Below are 22,047 nucleotides of genomic sequence, written 5' to 3'. Positions count from 1 at the left end.
AGCGGCCACAGCGGTTTTTTTCCCAGCTTGAACTTAAAATCGAACAATTTTAAATACCGCTTAAAGAGTCAGTCGAGTGAATGCGGCCGAGTGTGCGCAGTGCGATTTATCGAACAGTCGCCACAGCAACGGCGTCGTCAACAAATCGTAATCTAACCTATCTGTCAATCCGTTTCGCTCGGCATTTTCACGCGATTGTGCGTTATTGCTTTGACAGGATGTAGACAGAGAATCGTCGTGTAGATAAGTTGAAAGTTATCGCATTCACTATGCGTTAAAACGAGCGAGGAAATTCCGCAAACAGCGGATTCTTGCATCTCGCGGAATGCTGTAAATTTCAATACTTTTTCAACCGAACAATGTGAAAGTAAGCAAAGAATATAACAAAAATATACATTTATATCTAACATTTTTGTTATAAAATAAATAAAATATAAAAGTGCTTTTTATTCAATCATAATATCAAACAAGTCACTCGTTTTATTTTCTTACACTTTACTAAAATAGAATGCATATACATAACTAGAAAGTTAGTAAACCAAGACAGCACACAATATTTATAAAATATTTATGATCTTGGATTGGATCATAAATATTTCTCATAATATATGTGATCTGATCAATTTAAGATCATAAAGATCTATAAAATATTTTGATAAATATTTATAAATATTTATTACAAATATTGTGTGCTGTCTGGGAAATCACAAGTAAAATATGAGAATTATTTTATATTTTATATTTATTATGTTTATTTTTGTATTATATATATAATAGGATGCACAAATGTAAATATGTAAGTACAAATAGAATGTTAATAAATTACAAATAGACTATGAGAATGCAAAAATGAATGGCTTGTTAATTAATATCATTACTAAATAAAAGCTTTTATATTTGTAGCACTTTTATATTTTATATCATTTAATACTGTACACACATTTTTTGACACCTTTCCTGCACACATTGGCACAATACTCCTGAGTTAATTTTCATTACTTTTACAAATATAAAAAAATTCTTCAATGACTTTTACATATACTTTAATGTCTTTATTTTAAAAAAATGGTGTGTAAATATTTATTATAATTACTAATTACAGTGCGTTTATGTTTTCAAAGAAAAAAAATTAAGAAATTTGCAGGACAAAGTTGTTGAATAATGTGTACAAAGAGTGTTGATAAAACTTTTATTTAATAACAATTTTATATTTTAATTTATTTTTAATTGTATTTTAATCTGTTTTACTTATTTATCCATTTTAGTTTCCAGAATCCATAAAAGAAATTTTGATATATGTTGAAAGGTTTTGCAAAGACAAGCAGAGTTGTCTTAGTCTTCATATTTTAATTCAAGACTATATCTTATTTCAGGATAGATTAAAAAATTCAAGTAGGCCGAATACAAGATAGAGACCAGAATGGATGAAGCAGAATACATAGCTCTGATCGAGTGGTACTGCCGACATCACTATTACAATGGCATGCTAACTCAAGCCAAGCAGGCGCGTGACTCTTATCCGAACAGCGAGCGGCTACGGCTCCTAGTCTGTCTGGCGAACATCTTCATCGGCAAGAGTCACGAGGCCATCAAGGAAAGCTCCAATTTACTCAATTATGCGGATTTCATGCTACCGACGTTACTCGTGCAAAACATCGCCCTGGTCGACAGCGATGCGGAGAGGAGCACCGTCACCCAGATAGAGAACAGAATCCGAGACGAACGCAGGAAAGCATCCTGCGTCGCGTTGTGCCTGGCGGCGTCCGTGTTGCTTCTTTCTCGCCGAGCAGACAAAGCGAAGGAGTACATAGACAGAGCGAGTAAATTGAAACCTACCAATATCAACGTGCTGCTCGTCAAAGGATGGCTGGGGCTCAGTTTGAAACCAAACGCCAACGCCCCGGAAATAGAAAACTTCTTTGATTTGGTTCTAAAGGAAGAGTCGAGGAATTTGAGCGCGTTACTGGGCTCCGCAGAGATGAAGCGACACGCTGGGGACTACCCGGGAGCCATCATGATACTGAACTCCTTGATCGTGCGCTACCCGAAGCAGCCACTACCGCTGGTGGAGAAGATGCGGTGCCTACTAGCGGCGAAAGATTGGGAGCAGGTGTTGGAGATGGTGAACCGAGTGCTCTCGCTCGAGTCGAACAACTTGGACGCCATCAAGGCGAGCTCGGTGGTGGCACTGTGCAGAGACGGTAATCCCAGTGAGGGTTTACCGCAGCTGCAGCTGTTCCTACGCAACTCGCTGATTGCTGAGCCAAAGAATGTGTTCCTGCTCACTGAGAATCTACATTTGTTCTCCGGCATCGCGTTCCAAGACCACGGGATTCTTGTAGAACTAGCGCGGACGGCCGAGAAGATGCTGCAGGCGACGTCCTCGGGCAACGCGGAGTTAATGGCGGAGCTGGGCGATCTGTATGTCGCGCTAAACAATGTCAAGGACGCGGAGCGCTGGTACAAGAACACCATCCGCGCGGATCCGTCTTCTTTCACCGCGCTCCTGGGACTGGCGCGCTGCCAGTTGCTGCAGGGATCTGCGGAGGATCTGGAGCAGGCGCGACAACAGGTGAATAAATGAATGCACTTACAAAAAATGTACATATACTTTTCTTTTTTATCAAAGGAAAGTACCTAGTTTAGAAATTCAAAAAAATTATGAAACTTTACCAATATCCTGATATATAATAAACTATTTTTTTAGGCTGCCTGAAGGAGTAAAATCAACCTCTGAAAATTATATTTATATTTTTTATAATTTTGTAATAATTGATAAGTTATCTAATCTCATTAAATTTCATTAAAAGAAATAAATTTTCTTTATAAAATTTTGTTCTATCTCCTTTGGTTGCTAAATTATAAAACAAAAATGCAAAAAAAACAAGTTTTAGTCGGTTTTATCTCTTCAGAAATTTGGATAGAAAAAAGTTATTACGTCTAATAGTTTATTCCACATCAGAATATCCTACATATTGCCAAGGTTTTAATTTTTGCATTTTCTTGTAGGGAATAAATTTTAGATGTATCTGTTAAAATGACTGATTGAGTAGGTGAAATTTATTTTATGCGTTCTCACAGGTGGAGATCATGATGGAAATACAGCCGCATTCAAAAAACGTGCAGCTATTGTTCATGTCCGCGAAGATCACTTCCAACGAAAACAGCATTAAGGCACTCGGTTATCTAGACGCGGCGACAAATATCTTGTTGAGGAACTGCGAGGGTCTTCCCTACGGCTACGAATACCTCAACGAGCTTAAACCAGATTTATGCCTTGAGATTGCGAAGCAACGTCTGATGCATTCCTTGAACAAGTCCCCGATGAGCGATGAGGTAACTAAATATTTTCTATAAATAAGGAAGTCAATAAAAGCGAAATACAGTTTTATTCATTATTATTCTAAATTATGATATCGAAAAAAAATTGTACTGTCTTTTTTTTAAGCTGGGTAGCGCAATGGAGAAGGAACCGAGCGTCCGTTTGTTGGAATTGCTAGTGGAAGCCTGTCCAGGTTCTAGCATGGCTATGTTACTACTAAGCAAGGCTAAAATGCAAAGCGGCGACTACGATGGAGCGTTGATCTTGCTCAGAAGATTGTTGGACACGGTAGAACCATCTAATGCACAGGCCCATCTCACAATGGCTCAGATTCTGGCGTATCAGGGCAAATATCAGCTTGCTTCGCAGAATCTAGAAGTCGGCCTGAGCTACAACTTCAAGATCCGAGACGAGCCAGTCTATCATCTGATTATCGGCATGGTGCAACGACAGGCTGGTGATCTGCAGAATTGCATCAAAAGCTGTCAGACGGCTATGTCGCTTGCAGGATTGATTGGCAGTGCCAAAAGAAAGTCCGATATATCCACGTCGGATCGAGCGACATTATATCTAGAGCTGATTGCGGCATACAGCAAGGCAAGACGGTTTCCGGAGGCACTGGCACTTGTCGACGAGGCGAAAACGAATCTCTCCGGCACCACTGAGCTTGGAAGAATCACCATCGGCACTGCCGAGATCTACCTGGATATAGGAGAGTTGGAGAATGCCATCAGTTGCTTACGAAACGTCCGTCCAGGGCAACCCTACTATGTACAGGCGCACACCAAATTGGCTGAGATCTATTTGAACTACAAGAAAGATCGTCAGGCGTTTGCGAAGTGTTTCAAGTACGAAGACTTTTTAATCTTCATTATCTTTATTTGATATTATTTTATTAATTAGTTTTTGTATTTAAAATATTATTTATTAATCCTTCGATTTTCAAGCAGAGCGAGTCGTTTGCCTCATAAATGAATAATACAAAAATTATAATAATGATTTCGCGCGTTATTATATAATAATTCAGATGAATACTCTATCGCTGATATTTACCTTTCAGAGAATTGGTGGAACATTGTCCTGGACCGAAGACGTACAGCATGTTGGGTAACGCCTACATGTCCATCCAGGAGCCCGAGAGAGCAATAGAGGCGTACGAGCAAGCTCTTTCACAGAATCCAATCAACAAGGCGGACATTGCGAATAAAATGGGCAAAGCGCTCGTCAAAGCGCATCAATATACGAAAGCAATCAGTTATTACAAGGATATAGTGAAGCAGGACAATTGCACCGCTCTAAAATTAGATTTGGCCAAATTGTACATGAAGATGAAGCAGCACGACAAGGCAGAAGCCACTTTGGTGCAAGAGCTACAAGGTACTTTCATCCATTACTATAAAATTAATTATTCAATAAGATTTATAATACTTCTAATAATATTAACACAAATTATTTATCTATTTATTTTTACTTATAATAACACATTAGACAAGCGAGGAGAGTCTGACATCTTGAGTTTGGAGATGCGGGGACAGGAGTTATTGTTGCTTGCCAAGGTGCGCGAGAAGTCGGGTAACATCAGGGGCGCGTTAGCGACTTTGAAGGAAGCCAAGGAGAATCAGCATAGGTACATCCAGCGTCTCAACGTTTCACCAGACGTCGCGGATCAGAAACACATGCTGGCAAATATCTGTTTGACGATGGCAGACTACGCGTCGACCTTACGCAGTTACGACGAAGCTATTGTGTATTATAAGGAGGCGTTGGCTCACAAGCCTACGGACGTAAATGCCCTACTTTCCTTGGCGAAACTGTATATGCAGGTAAATATAATATTTGGAATCGGTGAAGCTTAAAATCTCTAAATTACTATTTTAATTTAAAAATATCACTAGGAGAATCGATGAAATAAAGCTTTAAAGTTCCAATTTATAATAATAACTATGTATTTATTAGATGAACAACTTAGATCGGTGCGCGCAGAATTGTTCCATCTTGCTGAATGCAGATCCCAACAACGAAGCTGCATCGGTGATGATGGCGGACCTCGCGTTCCGGAAGGTAGATTTCGATACCGCGGCCTTCCACTTCCGACAGTTGCTGATACGCCAACCTACCTATTGGACTGCCCTGGCAAGATTGATAGAAGTGTCGCGCAGAACAGGTTTCGTATCTGTCAAATTTTTCGTTCTCATTTTAGATATTTTGACAAAGCATTGACATAATTTGCGTCGCAGGTACTATGGACGATCTCAACGAGTGGCTGCAACGCGCGCAGGTCGCGATGGGTATTGGCAACGTCGAGGCTGGCTACTATTACTGCGCCGGGTTACTGGACTGGCGGACGGGCAAGCTGAACTCCGCTCTTCGCAATTTCAACTTCGCGCGACGTGATCCAGAATGGGGCCAACAGGCGATTTACAATATGATCGAGATCTGTCTGGATCCGGACGACGACACCACTTTATCGAACGAGGCCTTCGACGAGGACGTTGAATATCAGGATTCAAGGACGATGGCTTTGAGAACGGCTTACCGATTGCTTCAAGTACGTTCAGTATCAATGTTGTTTCGTAATATTTACATACAAATCATTTGATCCCATTTTTGTATCTACTAAAAGTATCAAATGGTTATTAAAATATTTTTCATATAAAAATAATAAATTTATATAAAATATAAATTTTTTGTATAGTATATTTCTTAATTATCCTAAATATCTGAATAAAAAACTATATTATTGTAGGAATTGAATCCTAAGGGCAGTCCTCATGAAGAATTGACTCACAAGCTTTTAAGCAACTTCTTCTTGTTGGCCACCAAGCAGAAGTCTAACATCGAGAAAGCTCTGCAGGACTGTACGGCGTTGGCCAGTCAGGAGACTCTGAAAGATCACGTAGGGCCCGCTCTTGGCATGGCTACTGCACACATCCTGCTGAAACAAACACCGCGCGCCCGCAATCATCTGAAGCGCGTTAGCAAGAATGTATGGACGTTCGAAGACGCCGAGTACTTGGAACGTTGCTGGTTGCTACTGGCGGACATCTACGTGCAATCCAGCAAGTACGAGCTGGCGAACGAGTTGCTGAAACGAGTACTGCAGCACAACGCTACCTGCGTGCGAGCCCACGAGCTGTCGGGTTAGATTACGATTCAAAATTACAGAATAATATCTAAAATATTCTCTGGCGAAAAATTCTCATGTCTTTTAATATTTTTCAGATATTAATTTTATGAAGATTTCTGAAAAAAGATTTCTATCGCGAATTAATCGTTCGTCCGAAATAAGCCTAAGATTGCGATTTTAATACACCTTCACTTTCAGGCCACATCTCCGAGAAGGATCAAAATTATCGCGAGGCCGCGGCGCGATACGGTCAGGCCTGGAAATTCGGCGGCAAAACAAAGTTGTCGGTCGGCTACAAGCTGGCTTACTGCTGCTTGAAAGCAAAGGCCTACGCAGACGCGATCGAGGCGTGCAACGAAGTACTGAGGCAGAACACAGATTTTCCGAGAATCAGGAAAGACATCTTGGAGAAGTGTATCAATAATCTTCGCACGTGAAGAACATCCGTATTCGTTTAGCTTGGACATGTATATTGATCGATCGTTTACTTGTTACGTTACACATTGTGTACACATCCGTCCACTCTATTGTTATTGACGAAAATATTATACATACCAATTTAGAGCTAATAAATATTTAGATAATTATTCAATCAGAGTACAGTAAATTTCTGAAACATTTAACAGTTTATAATATGAACCAATAGATTATTTGTTAATAAAATATACGACAACGTCAAAATACTTAACGCGAAATGGACGAAACTATAGCCGATCGGATGATGCGATCACTAAAATTGACAATTATTGATGATTAATACACAATGATGATTGGCCATGATTATTTTATAAATCTATGCTTAATATATTAGCTCGCCATTATCTGTAACTAACGGAACATTTTGTATCTTCGAATGTAATAATTATTCTAGCTTCTTCTGCGAAGTTGACTTATGGACAGTTATCGAAGTATTATAATTAATTATAACGGTTTAAAGTTCTTACGGATTATCGAGCGAGATTTATAGGTCCAGGTACATGATCCGTGTGGCTGAGGCCGCGCCGCACATCGCCAGGATACTAGCGACGTAAACCACCGCCGCGGTAGTGCCGGTGAAGCTGACGATCGTACCCAGACAGCAGGACAGTAAGAACTGCGCGAGGAATACCATGGAGGAGACGATGGCGACGTCAGTCCCTAAGCCGCGCACGAAACCACCGGAGACCGCGTCGCCGGCAGCTGTCAGGGCGAAGGTCGAGGATGCGTGATAGTGTGCCACAAGTAAATAGGGCATGGTGAACAGCGTGGAGTACATGACGCCAGCGGTCCATGAGAAAATGATAACGCCGGCCGGGTGCTTCGTCAAGGCCATTAGGAGCATGCCAACGCTATAGAAGAGTAGCCCGTAGATGTAAACCTGGATACGCACGGAATTATTTGACGAATGAAGTACATTGTGAAAAAAAAAAAAAATAATTTATAAGATCTAAACAAAAACTGAAAAGAATAGAATATCAATCTTGAACGTAAAACTATTTAATACGTTGCTAATATCAATGAAGCTCTTACTTTACGCGCTCGGAAGCGCTGGATCAGCCGCTCAATGATCAGCGAATAGCACGAGCAGGACAGCGAGTACATGGACATGCCCCAGCACCCAAATCGCACTCCCTCCTCATAAAGCTCCCGCTCCTCGGTATCCGCAGGTGCCCGCGGATTCCCACCAAACACTGCCTCGCCCACGAAGTCTGTGAAGTACAGAGAGTAGCAGACGTGCGCCATCCAGCAGAACAGATTCGTCAGGCACACCTGGCGAAGGCTGTGCGGCATGTAGACGATGGACAACAGGTATTCCTTCAGGGTCGCCTTGTGGTTTGCCTCATTCTCGATATCGTCGAATCCATAATTAACATGACTGCCTTCGGAAAGTGGTTCATCGGGATGATCGCAGGATTGCGTCTAGAACGGATAAAGAATAAATTTCTCGGCTTAGTAATTTTTATACTAGCGTTTCATCCTATAAGCGCGCTATAATATTATTTAATAATAAATAATATTCCTAAAATATTTATGTGAATATTATATGATGTAAATAATATTATTCACTTCAATATTTTAAATTATTGGGAATATTCTAACTTTTCTAATAATATACTATAATATACTAATAATATACTATAAATATAAAAACGGACATATAACATTAATATAATATTTCCATTATATTAAAATAATATTAAAACTATATATTGAATAATATTCTAGCTAAACACTTTTCATTTTAGTCAAATCATAAAATCACAGATAATATGAGAATACTAAGTGAAAAATATCACTAGTTTAAATATCGAGACAATAACGATCTTCAAACTTACTTCCGCTATCGAGGGATTTGTTTCGTACTCGGCATCGAGTGCACCATATGTTTTCGACTCATCGGAGATGATCTTCTCACGTTCTTCCTGCTTGTTCTCCGTTCCTTGGATTTCTTCCGGAACCTGTGCGCGAAAAAAATCTGTTTTTAATCTTAATTAAATTTAATTTTATCAAACGATAAATAGAAAAAAATAGTAATATTATTTAGAAGCCAAATTTACCTTCGGCTGATCCATTTGCTGGTACTGATCTCGCTCGAGTAGTTCGAGAGGGATCTCCTTGAAGCTGGTGATGGTACATATGACGCAAATGACGAAGATGATCGTAATGAGAGTAAAAGTCGCGTGCACGTGTCCGCCCAGCATAATACCGAGAGACGTGGCGTCCCAATTGATACCGCCCAAACCGTATCCCATGAAGCCCCCCAAACCTGCCATTATGGTGAACGTACTTAGGCCTTTGGCATGGTCCTCTGCGAATATTTCAGTTAATCAAATAAAAAATGCTTGTAAAGCTTCAAATCAAATTGGCCTCTTGGAAAACACCTGGGTACTTACCGGGCACAGTGACATCAAGGAGATACGCCCTCGCCGGACTCTGGCAGGCGTCGGCGTCGAAGTCGAGCAACACCGTACCGAGAATAGTGAAGAAGATGCCCCAGGAGTGCGAGGAAGCCCTTTCGACGGATCCGGGCGTTATCTCCTCGGCTAATTTCGCCGTTGTGCGATGTCCGAGTGGGATCGTTTCATTCGTTTGGAACGGTGTGTCGCCGAATACATAGCCGATGTGCTCGCCGTTTGGCACCAGGATGAGACCTGCGAGAACGTAAGATCTTTGTTCGCTCCTTTTGATACCACAGAAACATCTAAAATCTATCTTTTGCAAATTTTCTTAGAATTCTTCATATAATTTTTCAAAATTATTTTTTGTACAACTTTATAACTTTCTAAATAACTTTTCTCTTTTTTTTTATTATATAATTACCACATTTTTATTATCTATATAGACAGATTGAAACACTTTTCAGAAGTGCTGAGAAAGTCTGCATCTTTTCTAGTATCTTTTATATTAAATATGAATTCTGAAATATATTAAGATATTTTTCATTCTAATTTTTTCGAAGAAAACTTATAAATTTTTAAGTATTTTAAGATATTTTTCAGTAATTTTTATAAATTTCAAATCTTAAAAATTTTTTAAATAATATAAAGCTATCCTGAGAATTTTTTCATCTCACTGAGAAAAAATAATTGTTAATTTGATTAAATTTCTTCAATTCAAGAATTTAAGTTAAATTAAATTTCTTCATTTCAAGCATTTGTAAATTTAACAATTTTGTCAATAAGTTAATAATTTTTTTTCAATAAAACGGTATTCGTAGATAAAAAATAAAATAGTAAATGTGACAGACGACTTAAAGAAAATGAAAAAATATGAAGAAAAGAGAGAGCTTGCGTTGCTTGCCTATGAAAACTCCGAGAGCCAACAGGAGGATGAAGGGTCGTCTTCTACCATATTTGTGTCTGCAGCGGTCGCTCATGCTGCCAAGAATGGGCGTCACGAAGAAACCCACAAGGGGACTAAGCGCCCACACCAACGTCATGTGCTGATGGTCGACGCCAATCTTGAGGAGCGTCGGCGAAACGAAAGCGGTTTCTGCAGCATATGAGAACTCGATCCCCATTACGGCCGCCGACACCCTCACTAGTTCGGCGCGAGTCTTCTTCCTGAGGAGAAAGTATTAAGAAAACAAATGGAGAAAATACTAAGATACTAACACATATTTAGTATAATAATTACAATATATAATTAAATGTGAATAACATTATAATATTAAACTATAATATATATAATGTTATTTTTAATTTATTTATAATTTATACAATTATGTTATACAAAATGTACCCTCGGAAGAAAAGTAATAGCCCTGGTGAAATTTTTTTTTGAAAATTTTTGTACAAATTGAAACACATTTCAGAAACATTATGAAAATCTACATCTTCTTTTAAAATTTTTCATTGTGTAAATTTTGAAATCTCAAGATTTCGAAGATTTTTCATCTTATAACTTCAAAAAATACTTCAAAATTTTCCAAATCTTGTAAGATTTTGTCAGAAATTATAGAAATCTTAAGATATTTCAAAATTTATATATATATATATATATATATATATATATATATAAAGAATTTTAGAAAAGATGTAGATTTTCTCAACATTTTTTAAAGTTTTCCAGTTTTTGTAAAAAAAGTGAGAAATTTTCTAAAAAGTTATAAAATCATACAGAGAGAGAAATTCTAAAAAAAAATTTACACCAGAAATATAAATCATTTAAAAATTGTTTTTTATATGCAGATTGTGTTTTAAAATATACTTTCAATCAGGTAAAGTGAACAAATTAAATTCAATTTGAAAAAGGCAAAAAATGACACAAATCAAAATAAGGGTCTAATATAACATCATAACAAAATTATTACTTATATTACTTCTTGAGACCTTGAATTCAAACAATTTGTGACTAACTTTAAATTACTTATGTTTAATGCCTTAATATGTATATTTGTTTAATATTTAATATTTAATAAATTAATTTACACTTAATATTCCATAAATTCATTTTTAAATACGCAGTTTTTTTCTCTCTCCTGAACAATTTTATACTGACTTGTGCCACTTTTCCTGCGAAGGTGCAATATATGTAACAATAAAGGAACTAATCTGATAACACACAATAATAGTACATTCAGAGTTGACTAAACATGGAATTTCTCTTACAGAAATGTAATACTAACAGTAATAAATTGGCGAGTAATTTAAATAATATATTATTTATTTTGATTTTATTAAAAGTACTAATAACAGTACTTTTAAATTACTAAAATAAATAACATATTACTTAAATTACTCGCCAATTTATTACTATCAGTATCACCTTTTTACTCATGTCTCACCTGTAGACATGAGAATAGTCGTCCAAAGTGCGCTCTAATTTGGGCGGCCCCCGTAAATGTTGCTTTAGCCCGTCCAGGCCTTGATCCAAATTCAGACCGTTTTTCCATTCTTTCCACACACTCCATCGTTCCCTGATGGTATCACGAACACCGTGAATCCTACCCATGAGTCCCTCATACTCGTGCAATTTGTCCACCATAATCGAACCTTATCTCACGCAACACAGGATGAGCGATATAACAGTGGGGCACTCGAGTGTACCGAAATGCATCATTGTTCATATCATTTTCTCGCCAACTGTTATAAAGCGTCACTGAAAAAAATTATGCATTATTAATCACAAATATCTTCACTGAAGACAATTATTTTTTTAAAGAGAGCTTCACGTCCTATTTTAGTTTCTCATTTGCTCTTACAAATAGAAAAGATAAAACTGTAAAATAAATAGAAATGGACTTTTAATCTTTCATCGACTAACCATTTGTTATATATTTTAACAGATTGATTTTATCAAATATTAAAAAATTTTGCGTCGTTTTACATCTTATTCAATTAAATATGAGCGATCCAAGTAAAACAAGAAGAGATGACGCGGAGGATTCTCGATCTCAATCGTTCTAGATTGTTGACACAATTTTTGAATACAGAAATACGAGTCATTTACTAGTCGACCACATCGCGAGGAAGCGCGGACGCGGACGGACGACGGGCGACTGAGCAGGCATCCCTGCTGCAAGCTCGTCGTTGAAGCGAGCACGAAAGCTCCGTGAAATCCCCGCGCAATCTCAAGAGAGGCAAGACAGCACGACTCGTCGAAATGAGCTTTTCACGTATCAATTGGGGGCAGCTCGTTGCTCCTGAAATCACTTAATTAATGTGCCAAGACAAACCTCAATTCATCTTCAATTTCAGGAACGATCAAAATGTGCTTCACCGTTTATAAAATCTGCAATTTGATGCCACTTTGCTTGAAGAAGAAAAGAAGAATACTTAATAATTATTGTAAAAGCAGGATTTAGTAACTCGTTAAAAAGTTAATAGTTTATCTCAATTAATTTTTATCTTCTCATGTTTATTTTTAAAACACATTAATTTAAATTTATTAACTTTTATTAGTAAGTAAGTTACTAAGTAAAAATTTGTCTATGTAAAAAAGAATATATTCTCGTACGAAAAAGCAGTATTTATATTTCTTTCTTTTATATAAACTTAATTTAGAAATAAAATATTAACTTTATTTGCTCTATATTGTAATTATTTTCGTATTTACCCGGAAAAAAGTTGTTTATATATAATTATATTTTATAATATTATATATAAAAAATTTTTTTCTCAAATAAAATAATTTTTTTAAATTGACATTCTGATTTAAATTAGTATATATTAATTCTAATATAAATAATGCTTATCAAAATTAACTTTTATCTTAATTTAATCTCAACGTAACTTTTAATGTAACTAAATTAATTTTATAAATCGTTGGCTCGATTTAATTAAGAAAAATATTAACTTTCTCAACCTTATATAAAAGTATCAAGAATATTAAGAAAATTCTCTTACAATTGAATGAAAGGAAGATTTCTCGCCATCAGTATCGTAGAACTCGAGCGATCATTTCATCTAAGTAAATCTGGGAACTCGTTGGATTTTGCCGTTGCATTTTTCTTCACAGCGGCAGGTTTACACGATGTCCAATAAGGGAGGAACATCTCTTTCCCTTTTTCCCAGCGTACACAATCCGATTACCGCGTATAACAGTAAATACACCTCGGTAAATCGAGCAAACACGAAGGTCTCATTTCGCTTTTCGTTTCTATCTAGTAACGTTTCCTCACCCTCGTTAAATAAATAAATTACACAGAAAAAACGACGGCACAAATGAGAAAATAAATGAGTTTTATGAATCGATCGATACACCGTTTATCGGCCTAATACGCAACTTGGAGCAAGGCCATTCACGCAACGGAAGCTCCGCACGTTGTAGGTCTTCGTGCCCGCTGACGTTCCATGTTCGATATTCAAGCGGAGCTTTAATACATAGTGTGTCAACCTCCTAAACTCTTTTTAGAATATGTAACCTCGCCGTAAAATTAAGCTTTTGCACTTAGAAAGCTCTCAAATTATTTTTCTCTCAAATTATTGTTCGCAAAAAATTTTTAATATATAAAAGATTATAAAAATTTTAAACTATATGAACTAATGGGATTTTAATATCTTAACATATAACTTGCTTGGAGCACCGCTAATGAAGAAAATTCTCATATTTTATAACATGTTTAAGGATGTTTCATATTTTAAATTTAATGAAAATTTTTGAAAAAAAAATATATTAAACTTCTCTATACTTTTTAAATTTTCTTTTAAAAGTATGAGAAATCTTAGAATGTTCTACATTTCTATGAATTTTTGTAGCCTGCAAAGAAAAAGAATTTGGGGAAAAATTCTTAAACTTCTTCAGAGCTTATAAATTTTCTTCAGAAATTAAGAATACAAAATCTTAGAATACATACTTTGCAGAATTCACATATATAAAAAATCCTAGAAAAATTACAAAGTAATTAAATACATAATATGTTTTCCAAAAATAGTTCCTATACATCCCATATTATTTTTCAGAATATTTCATAGCTTATATTTCAGAATGTATATTTCAGGAAATAACTTAATCCTTGTAGTTTTTCTTTACTAAATAAGATATATTGATATTTCATATCTATTAAAATAAATGTTTCCCGAGGAAAGAAAATAACATCGAATCATGTAGCATTCGATGTCGATAAGGGAAAAGACTTTAAAACCCGAAATCGATAAGGATCCCACTTCCTTTTATTCTCGGGCCTACGAAGCTTCCTCGCGCGTTTACAAGACGTCTAAAATCAATCCACATTTTCCGTCCTCGGAAGTAATACGCTTCGAGAAGCGAAGTTTATTTCTCCGAAGGACGGAGAGAAGCCGATTGAAACCACCCTCCCTTTTGAAAGTACACGGACGAGTGCGGTAGGATAACAATTTCCTCGCAGGAAATTACGTCCGCGCGAGAGTCCGCGCGTCAGAGGAACCCTTCGTTAACGCGCGCGGTAGCTATTTTCCACGCGCTTTTGAATCGCGGGAGGATCAATATTCATTGTCGTTGTCGGCGTACCGTTGATATCGTCCCGCGATGAGGCCGCATCGGGTTGCGATGGGTTGCAGCTCAAGGAAAAGTCGTGTCGACTGGGATTTCGTATCCCGTGGCCGGAAATGACGAGAGTCAAGGTCACGGCCGACGACAAAGGTTCACCCAAGAGAATTCCATAAAGAAACGTCGTCGAACGGTTCCAGAACGTTAGATCCGATCAAGATCCAAGATGTCCGGAGGCGAGACCGGAGCGCGCACATGTCCACCTGCCGTGTTGATTTGGTCGACGTCAATAGAGTCGCAATTAATAGTACATTCGCTCGTACCTTACGTGTTCTAATTAAGGCATCCCGGGTGTCCCGGTACGCGCCAATCACTTCCGCAGGGCCGGCGCGAGAGAACAGATCGGATACTTTCAAGAAGTCCTTACTTATTGCCTATAAAATAATAAAATAATAACTGTATACATATTGAGTATATTTGTCTCTAAGAAAAAAGTTATTGAGAAAAAAAGTTACTTGATTTAAATAAAGATGTTATTAGTTAAACAGTTAGGTACCTACTAGACCATCCAAGACCTCAAAAGAGAAACGACTTTTTTCATTATCTTGATATTTAACGATATAACTTGTGCTCCTTGTTGAAGAATTTATTGTGGCACTAAAGAACTCTATTGTCGACCCTGCGCATTCCTTTGCCATTGGCCCATATTCGTCTAAATATCGCGTCGTACCAGAAGCAGTTAGGGTCGCGGCCATCGAAAGTGGTGAATGGCGAGGCCGCTCTCATCCTTGAAAAAACATCGCCCTTCATCAATATATATCCGATTCTGAAGAGTTTCCGTGATACTTCAAGGTCGATGACTTCAGCGCGTATCCCTTCAGCATCATCTCTCTAAGGAGGGTGAGAAATATATGTTTAAATACATCTTGTTTCTCTTTATTTTTATACTTTGTATAAAACTTGTATACAACTGTTATATAATAATTATTACAATAGTTATATAGATTATTATATAACAGTTATTTAATAGTAACAATTACAGTTATTACAGTCATTTAATTACAAGCTTAATAAAAATTATTTAAAGTTTTACTTGAAGTGAAATAAAAATCGCAAAGTATGTCAAAACGGTATCAAAGTTACCACACAGTGTCTTACAAGATTGGACAGTAACTGGTTGAAAAGTTAAAAGTTAAATAATAAAGTTAGAAAATTAACAAACTTTTAACTTAGTTAATTTTTCACTGTAACTAATTATTTTTAAAATATAACGATAACTTTCACTTATTAACTCTTTCTTCTAAATTAAAAATTTACCTCAATACAAGAAGAAAATTGTAAAAAAAGAAATGCATTCCCATATAATAAACAATATTACTTCATATAAACTTAATGTACAAATAAATTTATTAAATTTATTTGATGATTCATGTTGCAGTTATTTTATTAAAAGCCTAATTTTAGAATCTAATTTTTTAAAATTACATCTTATTTAATATAAATAATTCTTTTAAAAATTAAATTGTAATTTATCTTAAACTAATTTAATTTTATTGCTATTTTTAACTAAGTTAGTGTTTTGTACAATTTTTAATTAAAACTTTATAAGTCATTAACTTTAACTTAATTTAGTTAAAAAAAATAAATTCACTTATTTTGATATCTTATGATACCAAAGATGTCTAAAAGATCAACGCCAAAAGAAATACAATAAATCTAATCGAATGAATTGATAATCCAAGAGATCACATTATTTTTTGCGACGATAACAATCTTGTTGAAAGGAATTAATGTTTTTCAATCTCTTTTCAATATCAATCCCTCCTTTATCTTCTCTTGCAGACAATAATCTTGATAAAAGTGATTCTACTTTGTGTTTTCCCAATATTACATAACTGTACAGTTAGTAAACGACAGGATTAATTGGTCACTCTTGAATAAAAAAGTTATCGACTCTCGTGCAAGATTAAATGTGGACAGCGCAAATTGCAGATGATAGCAATCGCAATATCAGCAACAAATCTCAAGTGATACCTTAAATATCAACAAAATAATTATTATTAGACATTTTAAAATATAAATAAATACAATCATTTTTTAGTATGTTTTTTAAATTAAATAAAACACATACTCTAGGAGATTATAATTTTAGAAGAGACAAGTAAAACTGAAGCAAATTACAAATTTGAATTTTAAGAGACAAATTTTTGATACTAAAAAACATTATAAAAAACAAAAAGTTATTTTTTGAAGGATGCAAAATTTAAATGTGTTGCTATATTTTAAATTAAATTTATAAATCGCTTAATGCCTTTGTTATAATATTTTTCTAATTCACTTTTGACGGCTTTGACAAATATTTAAAGGAATTTTTGGACGACGCATTTAATTTCTTATCTAATAATCTTATCTAATTGCCTTTGGAAGGAAAATGTAATTCATATAAATGAGTCGATATACATACACATGTCGTTTATTTTTGGACTTCGCTCTCGTGATCGTAATCAAAAGCCGTGCACGTGACTATAATACGTTTGTCAACATCGAAGCCAATCGATTCTTTTTAATCGGGATAAAATACCTGTTCTTAAACAAAATAAATGATTTAAAAAGGCTATTCCAAACATTCGAAAAAACTCAATTATAAATAAAGTTCGCAGACAAAAGTAATAAATATTTTCCATATTTTTATACATTTTGTTTTTTTAAATAAAACTCCATATATGTACAGATCCAAAAAAAAAATTTTTTTAATATTTAATTATACATACTTTGTACATAATTATATATAAAATTTTGTTTTCTAGGAGTATCTCTAAAATCTGTAAAAACTTCTATATTATTTGGAAATAATTAAAAATTATGAAAAACCGCGAACGTATTTTATCAAGAAGTTAATCTTTTAAGAGAATTGTGTTACTCTCTCTCAAGAGAAACCCAACTTAAAAATTTCAAATGGAATTTTCCATATTGTAATACATCGTTTCAAAAAGCAAAAAAGGATAAAGAAAAAAAAACTTGTGGTTCAAAGCAAAAATTAATACATTAATCCGATCAGGAATTATATAAGGCCACAGTTCAAAAAAGACCAATTTTCAAAAAATCGTCACTCAGAAAATTCCAAAAAACATTCGGGATGTAAAAGTGTTCATCTTTATAAATTCTTACCATTTTAAGGACGTAGAAAAATTTAAGCGATAAGACATATTCAGTAAGAAAATCCAACGTGTTGGATTTGCTACTGCTTACCTATGGTCTTATATTCTCAACTGTCATCGGCTAATTCGCTTACTGCCTAAGTTTCACTGTTTAAGTTTTTTATGTACCATAGTCTTTAGGCATATAATAAAATTGCACAGGGCCGTACGATATAAAAGACGCAAAAAAGGAAACTTTTTGGAGCGTCCGACGTAACAAGTAAATTCTGAAGTATTTAACAATTTTTTAAATATTCTATAATTTCTGAAGAAAACCTAAAATCTGAAAAAATTTAAAGCATTTTTTAAGAAAAGTTCATGTATTAAAAAAAATATAAAAAATTCTTACCTATAAAAAAATATATAAAAATATTATGAAATATTGTGAGAATTTTTTATCCAGGATAAGATCATGATTAAATCTGTCCGAAAAATCTTCTTGCGGCCTGATTGCGCTGTTGTTTATGCACAAAAATTCTTTTTAATCAGATGTAGATGCGTTATCACTCGTATAAAAAGGCAATATCGATTTTGTCATCGCTGGCGCCGGAATGCGGAATTGTCCACAGCTATTTATACTTACGGATTAAGGGAAGTGACTAATCGCTGTTTTCGTGCCATCTTATCATGTGGAAAGTTCCTAGAAAATCATGAAATTAATTGTGTAGCTGATGAATAGGCACAAGTAGGCTGCCTCTGGATACTTCCCTATTGGCCGTCAGCGATTGCCAGATAATGCCGTTCGCGGAGGTGTTCTGTTTGCCAAGAGAGAAGCGCGACAGACAAATAATACGTAAGAAACGGGGAAGAGTGGTACCTTTCACGTGCTACCATTTTATGACCTTTTAACATAGCGCTTCTGGCGTTTTTATGAGCATCAGCGGGTCACGTTCTTCAAACGTGACACTCCCATTTCGGGGATACATGTTACAATTACAGTATCATGTTGATACAAAAGGTCTGTCATATTTGTCAAGTAAAATTAAAAACAAATTTAGCGCGAAGCTAAATTACTGTCGCAGACTTACAAGGCCTTTCTTCATCTAAACAAAAGTTTTTCAGGTACCTGATATTCTATTCCTGGTGACAAAAATTCTCACATCTCATAGTATCTTCAAGAATTGTTTATTGTACAATATTTTACATTTATAAAGATTTCTAGAAAAATAACTTGTCTAAATTTTATTATTTTTTTTGAAAATGAGAAAACATTTCGGAATTCACATATATAAAAAATTCTAAAAGTATGAACACTTTCTTAACATTTTTAATAAATGTTTTAATTCATATAAAAATTTATAAGAAACTTTCTAAAACGTTACAAAATTAAATATATAGACTTTTTAAATCTCATTGAATAAAACATTACTCTCAAATAGTGAAAAATAAACTTTTACAATCTGTTTTAATAATTTGCCACTGCAATAAAAGTCAAAATTCATTCTTACAGAGTGAAAATTAAGTGTACTTTTCAAACAATTTTTCATTTTATTTCAATAAGCTTGAAAAAAAAATTCTTCTTTACTGGCCTAAAATGTAACCATGATGTATCAAACGATTTATAAATCCAATTTAAAATAAAGCTGTACAATTAAATTTTGTATCCTTCAAAAGATAATTTTTCGCCTTCTTTTTTGCCCTTTTAATCTTTTATTTTCAATTTATTAAAAATTTTAGAAAGTTATTTGTTAAGGTATTAAAACATTTTGAGTATTTTTTCTCACCTATATCAAACGGTCACGAACATTCACGTAATCATCTTCGATATTCGTATGCATGACGATTTCTTCATATTCCAATAGGAGATACGACATATCTTTGACATCACAGATCTTTTGCATGACGTATCTCGATAAATACCATTGAGACTTCTGGAAATCAGGAATCCTTATTATCTTCTACACTTAACGGAAGGAATTTTCACGCAAGATAGATCTCGTTAATGCGGACTCTATGAGCACTACACTATTCCTAGAATATGTCAAGAATGTTATTCCAAGAATATGTTTTTTTAATATTATAGTAATATTATATTAATATTATGTCTGCTATATATAATATTCGTGATATTATTTCAATATCCGTAGAATATTATAAAAATGTATAGATATTGTAATTAAAAATTAATATAAATTATTATACATAAAATATTCATAAACTTTGTAATTATTATATTTAAAAGTTATTCCCAATAATTCAAAATGTTGAAATTTTCAAATTGTTAATATTATTTACTTCTCATATAACATTTATATAATATTATCAGGAGTGGACATATAACTACTTTTTATTAAATAATATGTCAGGAATATTATTTAATATAAAATAATATTGTATCGCTTATAGGGGATGATAAAATATTGTTAAGATGTTGCAAACCAAACAAAACTTTATCAATTTGTGGTGTATTAATTGAGTATTAAATTGATAAATTTCTGTAAGAGAATAGAAAGTCAAACCTGCAAGAAAAGTAATACATTTCTGATTGTCATAGACGAAAGTACTTAATTTAAAAAATGTATTTTATATCGGTTTAAACATTGCAGTCATCCAAAATTGCCTCACAAAATGGTAAGCAAAATCGCGATACAAAGTAACGAATAAAAATGAATAAGTAATTTACTGCGTGGCGAATGTCGAAAATATTCGCTGCAGTGATTGATAAATAATATTCATAACTCATGTAATAATAAATTAACGTGACAGACAACTTTGGTATCGTGATCTGATGTTGCAGATCTCTTATCTCTTATCAAGAAGCTGAAACTAGAACAAATTAATGACGTAATAAAATATTGCGCGTAGGACAAAATTTCACGGGGGGGCGTTATCTCGTGAAATTGCGACGAAATAATAACGATCAAATAAGCGACGTGCTCGTCAACTTCCGCGTGCTCGGATCATAAATTACGTGTTTGTGCGTACACGTCATAAATATAGCAATCATTCTGCATTAGACGTACACGTTTATTACGTATGCAGAAATTACTGTCGACGATTAGCAAAAAGATTTTAACCAAAAGAAAAACATGTTTAAAAAAAAATCAACTCTATAAGGACACAATATTCCTAGAATATTACATAAATATTATTAAAAATTAAAATAATATTACTATGAATATTATTTAATATTTTTTAATATCATAAAATGGAAATATTCTATTAATAATAGATAAATCATAAGTCCATTTTACATAATATTCTTGATGTATTACTTTAATATTGTCGTGGAATATTACAAAAATAATCATATATTTTCAAGATTTTAAGGAATAGTTATTTCTTAATATATTTTAAAATTATTAATTATAAATGACATGTTTAAACTTTATTCTTTTCATTTTATTTTATTTCAATAAGAAAAATATTTATATTAGTATTTCAGGAGTATTATTTCATATTTTTTTATATTATATTATATTAAATAAAATATTACATTTAATGTTTTAGAATATTAATATTAAATGATATTACGCTTATATAGGAGCGTAAATGTTGAAAAAATAATTATACTAATTATAAGTTCACTAAAATTGTGATTGCATTTACTACATAAAAATGTTTATTTTTACCATCTTGTTTTTTTACTATATTAATATGTAAAATTATAATTTATAATAAAATTGTTCATAGTTGATAGAATATACTATAAATACAAAATTATTATTACTTACATTATAACAGTAATAATTAAAAAAATAAAACTCGTAATTATTTTATCACGCAATTATAGACAAGAATGCCAAACACTTTCCTCTCAGTGCAAAAAGCATAATTGCAGCGTAATTGGTCTCCAGCTTTCTTCTTTTCTTATTTTCAAATTGTTTAAATTATTATAAAACTTACTTCCATACCTTGAAATCTCTCACTAGAGGTCCTCCCGGATTTTATCATTTTGGGAAAAGCCAAAGGCTCCCCTCTTCTCGCGGTAGCGAACGATATCTTATCTCGCACCAGCCTCTTAGGCTTGCTCCGGAAGTTAAGGTGCGCAACACGATCCATGGTCCAGAATC

General features: G+C 34.2%; 2 protein-coding genes across 4 annotated transcripts; one reads left to right on the top strand and one right to left on the bottom strand.

Annotated features, from left to right (window-relative positions):
* The first annotated feature begins 117 nt into the window (after positions 1-117).
* Positions 118-7,041, top strand: LOC105202389 (tetratricopeptide repeat protein 21B). Of its 2 annotated transcripts, XM_011170879.3 has the most exons (10): positions 118-367; positions 1,374-2,572; positions 3,082-3,336; positions 3,449-4,170; positions 4,383-4,699; positions 4,811-5,145; positions 5,279-5,486; positions 5,560-5,870; positions 6,069-6,462; positions 6,648-6,886. In XM_011170879.3, the coding sequence occupies exons 2-10, from the start codon at positions 1,421-1,423 to the stop codon at positions 6,884-6,886; spliced, it is 3,933 nt and encodes a 1,310-aa protein (XP_011169181.2). In that variant the 5' UTR covers positions 118-367; positions 1,374-1,420. The 2 variants fall into 2 exon arrangements, with proteins under 2 accessions (XP_011169181.2, XP_025994278.2); XM_026138493.2 differs by lacking the exon at positions 118-367 and having other exon boundaries at positions 1,421-2,572; positions 6,648-7,041.
* On the bottom strand, positions 6,903-22,020 carry LOC105202388 (proton-associated sugar transporter A). Of its 2 annotated transcripts, XM_011170875.3 has the most exons (16): positions 21,889-22,020; positions 19,759-19,905; positions 18,384-19,192; positions 18,087-18,317; positions 17,302-17,423; positions 16,734-16,871; positions 15,394-15,728; positions 15,161-15,271; positions 14,859-15,100; positions 11,716-12,029; positions 10,230-10,492; positions 9,323-9,580; positions 8,987-9,237; positions 8,765-8,887; positions 7,959-8,348; positions 6,903-7,806 (listed from the first exon to the last, which is right to left on the bottom strand). In XM_011170875.3, the coding sequence occupies exons 10-16, from the start codon at positions 11,913-11,915 to the stop codon at positions 7,411-7,413; spliced, it is 1,881 nt and encodes a 626-aa protein (XP_011169177.2). In that variant the 5' UTR covers positions 11,916-12,029; positions 14,859-15,100; positions 15,161-15,271; positions 15,394-15,728; positions 16,734-16,871; positions 17,302-17,423; positions 18,087-18,317; positions 18,384-19,192; positions 19,759-19,905; positions 21,889-22,020; the 3' UTR covers positions 6,903-7,410. The 2 variants fall into 2 exon arrangements, with proteins under 2 accessions (XP_011169177.2, XP_011169180.2); XM_011170878.3 differs by lacking the exons at positions 14,859-15,100; positions 15,161-15,271; positions 15,394-15,728; ... (4 more) ...; positions 19,759-19,905; positions 21,889-22,020 and adding an exon at positions 12,195-12,574.
* Positions 22,021-22,047: the final 27 nt, after the last annotated feature.

The sequence above is a fragment of the Solenopsis invicta genome, chromosome 13, assembly GCF_016802725.1.
Source record: "Solenopsis invicta isolate M01_SB chromosome 13, UNIL_Sinv_3.0, whole genome shotgun sequence".
Lineage (NCBI taxonomy): Eukaryota > Metazoa > Arthropoda > Insecta > Hymenoptera > Formicidae > Solenopsis > Solenopsis invicta.
The sequence above is the reverse complement of the archived record's forward strand: the minus strand, read 5'-3'. Positions and strand labels throughout refer to the sequence as shown.

Coding starts and splice junctions, on each gene's coding strand:
- LOC105202388 (XM_011170875.3), bottom strand. CDS start 11,915: ATGGTGGACAAATTGCACGAGTATGAGGGACTCATGGGTAGGATTCAC. Junction 9,581..10,229: donor GGCTCTCGGAGTTTTCATAG/GCAAGCAACGCA, acceptor ACGTTCTCGCAG/GTCTCATCCTGGTGCCAAAC. Junction 9,238..9,322: donor CCTTGATGTCACTGTGCCCG/GTAAGTACCCAG, acceptor AAATATTCGCAG/AGGACCATGCCAAAGGCCTA.
- LOC105202389 (XM_026138493.2), top strand. CDS start 1,421: ATGGATGAAGCAGAATACATAGCTCTGATCGAGTGGTACTGCCGACAT. Junction 2,573..3,081: donor TGGAGCAGGCGCGACAACAG/GTGAATAAATGA, acceptor GCGTTCTCACAG/GTGGAGATCATGATGGAAAT. Junction 5,487..5,559: donor AGAAGTGTCGCGCAGAACAG/GTTTCGTATCTG, acceptor TTTGCGTCGCAG/GTACTATGGACGATCTCAAC.